This window comes from Haplochromis burtoni, unplaced genomic scaffold (genome assembly GCF_018398535.1).
Source record: "Haplochromis burtoni strain Fernald_Lab_line unplaced genomic scaffold, NCSU_Asbu1 Contig_104, whole genome shotgun sequence".
Classification (NCBI taxonomy): Eukaryota; Metazoa; Chordata; class Actinopteri; order Cichliformes; family Cichlidae; genus Haplochromis; species Haplochromis burtoni.
Genome location: NW_024582465.1, coordinates 1,729,935 through 1,738,152, shown reverse-complemented (window position 1 = coordinate 1,738,152; position 8,218 = coordinate 1,729,935). Strand labels below are relative to the sequence as shown.

The window sequence follows — 8,218 nt, the reverse complement described above, 5'->3', positions numbered from 1 at the left end:
AGACTGTGACGTGTTTGTTCCCGCAACAAAAAAGGATAAATGGCAGAGATGTGGCTGTTCCTCTACACTTTTTACCATTTGTCACTTTAGAATTTAATATTCGATTCCTTTTATGCCAAACATTCTTCCAGTTTTACATTTTGGGGGTTTTTATGATTTCTTTTTTTTTTTTTTCTTCTCAGCTTTGCGAGGGTCACCATATTGCACATGCAATCAGCCAAAGCTTAAGATCTGGTTCTTGCTAAAGCCATAAGTACCATCCACCATGAGGTACCATGCACCTCAAACTGCTCGTTTTGATTCTTTCTGAGTTTCAGCATCGTCAGTGTCTGCGTCTAGTTATAGTGTTACAAAAGGTCACCTGGAGGTCAGGCGGCTAAAACCAAATTCACCTGTACAGCCACGATTACAGCTAAAAAGTCCTAATTATGAGGAATTGTCTTAGTTGCTTTTGATCTGTGTCGGTGACAGCTGCTAAATGTAGAGCTGCCACGATTAGTCAGCTGATAATGAATTCATCCTGAAAACATCCCATCACTACTTGCTTACACATTTTCTTAAAATGATCAGCAGATTAATCTGATGATGAACACAAGTGTTAATTGCTGCTCTAGTGAAACATGAAAGTGTTTCAAAATAAAAATAAGCTTTACATTAAAATTATTTAGGTGGTCAAACTGAAAAAGCTGGAAATATCAGCATGTTCCAGTTTCACTCCAAACTCTCACTGTTACCAAAACATTGCGTGCGTGTCCTGTGACTATTGGGGTTCAGTTAAATCTGTGTTCCTCACAGTGTCCCGGTGACTCTGTGCTACATAAATGATATCTGTGAAATGAGATCCAAATTCTGGTCTGTTTTAGTGAGGCTGCAGTCGTTTTCTCGTGAATGTAATCCAGCAGATTCAGATGTTCAGATTAGAGGGTCACAAACACTAAACTGAACATTGATTCTGCAAGGCTGCACCTCCTGCCGCAACATTTAAACCACTGGGATGCTAATAAGGTCTTCTTTGGGTCTTGTGGGTCCTCCAGTTTGACCTTCTGAGGGAGGCCCCTGTTTATGGGGGAAATGTTTAGTTGGGAAGTACATGATGGAGTTACTTATTGATGGACTCAAGGGTTTCCCAGCAGACAATTGCCTTGTAACGTGACCGATGTTAATCACTTCATCTGTCAGTGGTTTGAGTGTTGTGGCTCTTGCTCTGACTGCAGCGATTTCTGTGTGAATTTCAAACTAATGTTTAGCTGATATTTCAGATTTTGTGCTTATTTAACCTGTGCTGTGCTAATTCGGCTGCTTGAGGGTTTTTTCTTTTCTTTCCTTTTCTCTATCAGATACTTTCAGACACGGGCTGGGTATCCACTGTGTACCTGTGTTCGTGCCTCGAATTGGTCAAAACTGTTTTTTGTTTGAAATGAAAACTTAAACCCAAGTTATGAATTTGCACATCAGCTCTGCATTAGAAACAAGTGAATTATAAAAAAATAACTTGAACATGTAGAAGCAGTGTGGATCAAAGTGGGATAAAAAAACAAAACAACAAAAACAGGAACTTTAGTGTTTGCGGTTCAGTTTAGTTTCACTTGCAGCCTCATGGGGGCAGTAGATGCCTCGTTATCTCTGCCCTGTGCAGTCATGTCTCCTGGAGATTGATCATTGACTGCTTGCTGTAAATGCCATTTTCAACTTGGATTGTGTAAATGTGAAGATGTTGATCATAAAAAGTGAATATGCTGCTGCTGCAACACATACTTTTATAATGTTTTCAATAAAATAATAAAAACTGAACTTTGCACAGTCTTTTTTTCCTGAATAAATCAGGTGACAGATGTTATAACTGCCTCAACTTGAATTAACTGTTGGTGCTTCAATGCAGTTAGTGACCACCCATCAGTAATACTATAGGTAAGTATTGTGTCCTTTGTAATATCTATTCCAGAGTTTGTTGTTTTTTTTGTTGTAAGGGCAGAAAGTTTGCTTGGTAAGTTTGTATACAGTGTCACCATGGAAACAAATTCCATCAAATCTTTCTGTTTTGCTCTTGATGTACTCGTTAGACGGGCTGGACATGTGCGTCTACAAGGGGGAAACTACCACAAAACTTGGGAAGCAACTACTAAAATGCTTTGTCACACATCTGTGGCATGCACACTTTTTCTCTTCTGAAATTTGAAATGTTGCCAGCTTTCCAGATTCCTCAGTTTTCTATAAAGTTACTTGTGATTATGGATTTTACACAAGATAAACATTGCAAATAGTATCACCATTGCGCTGCTGCCAAATTATCACAAGATAGTGGGCATGCAAAAAAGAAGTCTTCAACATTTGTCAGTTCCAAACTATCCAATCCACCAGAATAAAATATCCTGACGACTATCTGTTCCTTTTGGGAAAGAACAACAGTGGTACCTCAGTAATCAGAACTGATAAATAAGCAGAATCCAAGCGGACTCAATGGCACTGATGAGTAACAGCACCTCTGCAACTTTGAACTGGACAAGACTAAGGAGATGGATGAAATGATACCCCTTTTTAAAAAATAATATAAGGAGATAAGCAAGTTCATACATTAGAGTGATATTTGACTTTTTATTGCATAGCTCCAACAGGTTTTCTTCCCATGAATCCCTTTCTACACACACACACAGCCTATTGGCATACAGTTGCATAGTTCAGTGAACTGTAATAAACCCCCAGGAAGAAAACAAATTCCTGTGGTCCATTACAAGAGAGACTGCAGGTCTTCCGGTACCTGGCTTGTAGTGCATTGGTACAATTAAGTCTTCGAGGACTCCCTGAAGCAGCAGGAGTGGATCACCTGGTAAAAGGCATTCTAAAATATTGTTTAGAACAGACAAAGCAGTGCATTCAAGCATACAGTAAGCAACGAGTGACAAAATATTTGTAGGAGTGCAGAAAAATGTACGAGGAATCATTTCATCATAACAGAATAATAATAGCAAAACCTGCAGCTGAAGAGTGCAGAGAACAGCTTTTATGCCTGAGATCCTCCTCTGAAAACGTACCGTCGACTCTTTGGTTTAAGGTTAAAAACAATCAGCCTAGCAAGTCTGAGTTTTGGTGAAGCTAAAAGGCACCTGTGTGAATGTGCAGAAAACTGAGGTGGCTCAGATCCAACAGTCAATACGGTGCTAAAATGTGCAAAATAGGGTCCATGTTCAGTCTCACCTTGCATTGTGTATTTGTCTAATGTCTGGAGAAGAAAGAATAAGACCTTCGAATCCAGTCACACATTAACAGAACTGCTTTTCAGACACTTTAAATAATAACTTTATCAACATCCCAATCAGTAACTGGCTTATTTTAAAGTAACTTGAAAGGATTCTGGTTAACAATCTTATAATCCAACAGCTGCCCGTCTTTGGGATACAAAAAGAATTTAAAAAAAAAAACAAACCCCCAAACCTAACAACAACAAACAAAAACTTTAGAAAATATATTTTAGAAATATATTCTTCAAATAAAAACAGGTTCACACATATTTCTATGATCTGACCAGTTTGAAGCCCTGCCCCGTGTCCAGTATTGCTGGTGGAAACCAGTTGAGCTTGAGTCTCTTGAGACATCGCAGGCAGGCGCTGCAGGTCCACAGCAGGTTCAGGTTGCCGCACCACAGGGCCAGCTGGACCACGGGATAGGTAACCCGGGGGAAGTACATGCTCCAGTGATTGGTGACGTCGCTTCCTGTTGGTAGGTGCAGCGTGTAGTCGCCCCAGTGTTTGGAGATGCCGTAAGCAGCAGAAACCGCCCTGCCCCTCTCTGACCACTGGATGTTGCTGTTTGAGTTGCAGTTGTACTCCACCCACTCGGAGGTGAAGTCTCCGAGCTGCGGCAGGTCATGCAGCTCGACGTCCGCCGCTCTGAAGAGCGTCGCTCCCTGGATGGCAACATACAGATTTTCCACCTTCGTAACCGCCTTCACCCATGGCAGAGAGTTGTCACAGTCGAGCACCACAACAAGGCGAGAACAGAAGTTGGTGTTCTTTTCCCTCCACCACTCCAAGATGTGATCCAGATGTAGAGTGTCTCCACCTAAAGATGTGCGCATGAAACAGCTGATTTTATTTATTTAAATATATATATCTATATCTATCTATATCTCTATATATTTATCTATATCTATAGATATAGATAAATATATAGAGATATAGATAAATATATAGAGATATAGATAAATATATAGAGATATAGATATAGAGATAGAGATATATAGATAGATATAAATATATATAGATATATATATAAATATATATAAAAAAAATGGGGCGGTTAATCCTTCAAGCTCGGGTCCTCTGCCAGAGGCCTGGGAGAGGTCTCTATTTCTTTTATTTCTTTTTTTTTGCATTATCCTACTGCCAGGGTTTTTGCTAGTTCAAAATTGGCCTCTGGGTGGATGATTTAGGATGATGTATGCATTAATATCCATTTTCCTAATATTTCTGGCTATTTAATAAACAAAACAGCATTTTATACTCAAATAAATTAAACTTCAATTCAATACTTGGTTAAAAATATATGTTTTTACAACAACCCAGGTTTCCTTTTTGGAAAGTGCCAAACTTTTTTTTCCCCTTCAAATACATACGCAGGTTTAGAAAAAAGCGAGTCCCAATCATGACTGCTTCAACTTAAAGCCTCTCTCACCTGCCAGCGCCCACTCGCCAGTGCGATGCGTATGGCCACTGTAGAAGATTACGTAGGTGTCGTGGCGTGGGCCGTCTGGGGTGCGGAGGTCCAGAAAGGATTTCATCTTGGACTGCAGAGCCTCCAGGGTTACCCCGCTGGTGGAATAGTCACAGCCAAACGTCTCAATCAGGTGGTGGGCAAAGAAGCGCTGCACGTTGTTCAACATACCCGTAGAGCGCCTGTTCAACTCGTGCACCTGGCCTGGAGGCAGCAGCATCGGCTGACCGTCAGGACTGTAACAGGAAGGAGAATTATGCCACTTTCAGAATTCCATTTCATTTGTGCGCACAGAATATCAATGATGTAAATCCAAACATGAATCTGAATGTGGTCTAAATTGGAGAGGTTTCTAATTCTCAGATACAACGCTGGTCCTCTACCTGCAGTAGTTGGTGGGAATGACCACTGCATAGCCCACGCATGTTCCTCCCAGGGTGTTCCCGAGCTCATGGAAGAGTCCATGGAACAGAGACTCCAGGGGCAGAATGAGCAGGAAAGTGCTCACAAACAAACTGTTTTTGGCCTGCTGAGCAAATTTACAAGAGTCACGTAAAGGAAAAAATGAAACAGGAAACAGAATAACCCGTGTGCTGCAGCAGTAAAGCATTTTTGAGACAGACCTACCTGCCAGCACAGAGCACCCACAGCTACCGTGGACACCAGAGTAAAGAACACCAGGCGTTCAGAGATGAGGCAGAAATGTCGCATGCCTTTGGAGGCCATCACCTTGTCCAGGCCGCTGACCTCCGACCAGCACAGCCTCTGGCATTCGCTGAGCTTAGAGTGAAAACCCCACACAGTGATGACAAACACCATGTGGCAAATACCCCAGAAGAGCGCACACACCACGAAGGCTGGGATCGTGCGGTACCACTGTTCCTGGTCTAAAAGTCTCCCAGCAGAAAGGACGATGAAGCTCACCTCCACCGCCAGCAGGGGCAGGAGGGAGACCCGGCGCCACAGCCCCCTCCACACCAGAAACGGTTGCCAGCGCTCGGTCACAGAGAGGCCGCTGAAGTAGACATCGAGCAGAGGGTCGCAGATGAGCTGGCTGAAGAAGCAGGAGAGGGCGAACGGGTTGGTGGTAATGTTCAGAGACTTAAAGAACAGCACGGCAGTGATGACAGCGAAGCAGGCCAGGTTGGCCAGCGCCAGGAGCGCCTTCATCCGCAGCGCAACCATGACCGTGCCCAGAGCGACCACGAGCACCATCACGCTCAGGGACTTCTGAATGAGCAGCGCGGTGCTGGCGATCGCAAAGCCAGCTAGCTCCAGGCGCTCCGCGGAGGTCAAGAAGGCAGGGCGATACCTAGCACATCCAACCAGTCTCTCCAGCAGTGCCCACAGTGTCCTCAGAGCCACGCTGGCCAGCAGCAGGTAGTTGGTAACCTGCTCCCTGACGTCGACGTCCAGGGCGGGGGAGTTGAGGAAACACAGGAGACCCAGCAAAAAACCGAACCACAGGTGGAGGATGCTGAGGCTCATCCTCTCCATACTGAAGTAGTAGAGGCCAATGGCTATTCCAAGGACAACCAGGGCCAAAACAAAAATGACAAGAAGAGCGGACTCCGCGCTTGTTTCCCACCGGACATAGAGACCTATGCACAGGGCCACGAGCAGGTTAAGCCCGGACAAGTAGCCTAGCCACCGGACTGATGACCACATGCTCATCTCTCCGTTGACTTCCTCCAGCCGGGTCATCGCTGCGTGAAGGCAGTGACTGACACAGTAACGTAGAAAACGACACATTTTCCTTTTAAATTAAATACCAACGACCTGAAACTAAAAAATGGCATTTAAGTCAGATATTACCCGGTCTGCTGTCCGCTGTGACATCTGAAATCCCGCGACATTCAAACTCGGTTTAGCCAGCGGGCTAACTTGTTGAAAGTAGCTAACTTAGCTGGCGTTAGCTCCTCAGCGGCACATCTTCAGGACGGTTAGTGTCAGCGGTCAAAACGCTCACATCTTGGATGTCACTTGTTTGTATTCTTCCATCTGACGTTTGGCACGATTATAAACGATCGCAGTTGGGTTATTCTGACGCCAGCCAGCGGGACTGTGAAAGACATCAGTTCAAAAAGTTTCACATCAAAACTTTTCAGTCAGATGACAGTCGCCATGATTGTGCTAAGACTACGGTAAGCATAAAGGGTCAGAACTGGTGTTGAAAAGTTCAAACGTCCAAACCGTATTGTTGATGCAGTTTTTTTCTTTTATTTATTTATTTATTTAATGAGTTCGCTCAGTTAAACTAAGATAAGACCCCCCGCCGCCAAAACAAAACAAAGACAAAAACAGTAAAGTAAACTTTCTCCGTGCTGGCAGGAACTAACAAATGACACATTCAAGGAAGATCCGATTATTTGACCCCTGCATTTAGAAAATCCAGTTTGTTGCCGTTTTTCCCCCGACATGGTTTAGGCCTACATTTTCCCTTGTAGATATTTACAATTTAATTAACTTTTTTTTTTTTAGTAATCGCCTTTTTCCTGTGGACATGGAAGCGGTCTCTTCCATGATTTTACTTCTATCCTCAGGGCACGAGGGGTCGCTAAATGGTTTGACGAGCATGAAAATTATGTGATCTGCATAGCTTCATATTCCCAAAATTTTAACCCTAGTTGAACGCTTATGGAAGACTTTGGACCAACGTCCCAGTCAGTGCACTCTGCTACTATTATTAAAACACCAGATGAACAATTGCATTTCTGCTTCTCTCCACTACAACTTTAGAGACTTTGGATGAGCATTGTTTAAAGCACACTTAAGTTGTTCTGATTTCTGTGTGGGCTCAATGTGAGACCCTACCAGCCACTCTTTTGACCGCATATATGTGTTTAGATAACCCTTTAGAGATTAGAGGTCTCCCATCACTTTACAGGGGTGTCAAACATACGGTGCGAGGGTCAGAACCAGCCTGGCAAAGACAATAACTGGATGGCTTTGAAGGAGTTCATCTTTGTGTGGTGCATGTAATAGTTAAATAATGAAATTACCAAAAATTCCATCACATCACCAATTTCTTCACCATCTACTGAAGAAATTTTAGTTTTTCTAAAGTGGGTCTGAAAAAAAATCTGAATTAACAAAACGAGACTTTATAAAGTTGTTAAATTTTATAAACCTGATAATTTTAGATTTTATAAATCTGGGTAATAAGCTACAAGAACCTTTTGTTATTTTACACATTCTATCATGAAATTGCACTTTTTCCTTATATTATCATAATCTCAGGGATTAAAAGTTTAGTTAAATGTGTCTGCTCTGACAGAAAGGGGAGTTTCACTGCTCTGGCCTACTCGACGGTCTAGCCCCATCAAAGTGGGCTGTACGGGGCCCACAGTGTAAAATAAATATGACATCCCTTCCTTACAAAAATACTAACACTCCTTTTTTAATATTATTAATTAAAAACTCTGCAGCCATGGGGTTTGAATGTTTTTTTAAAAAAAAAAACAAAAAAAAAAACAACAACTACTATTTCTGCATAGTACTATCAGAGGAA

The 8,218-nt window shown here is 42.6% G+C and overlaps 1 protein-coding gene across 2 annotated transcripts; it reads right to left on the bottom strand.

Annotated features, from left to right (window-relative positions):
• Window positions 1-119: 119 nt before the first annotated feature.
• tmem168b (transmembrane protein 168b) lies at window positions 120-8,125 on the bottom strand. 2 transcript variants are annotated; one of them, XM_005927853.3, is made up of 4 exons: window positions 5,335-8,125; window positions 5,091-5,236; window positions 4,669-4,943; window positions 120-4,056 (listed from the first exon to the last, which is right to left on the bottom strand). In XM_005927853.3, exons 1-4 carry the CDS (start codon window positions 6,457-6,459, stop codon window positions 3,509-3,511), a joined length of 2,094 nt encoding a protein of 697 aa, XP_005927915.1. In that variant the 5' UTR covers window positions 6,460-8,125; the 3' UTR covers window positions 120-3,508. The 2 variants fall into 2 exon arrangements, with proteins under 2 accessions (XP_005927915.1, XP_005927916.1); XM_005927854.3 differs by having other exon boundaries at window positions 5,091-5,233; window positions 5,335-8,123.
• Window positions 8,126-8,218: the final 93 nt, after the last annotated feature.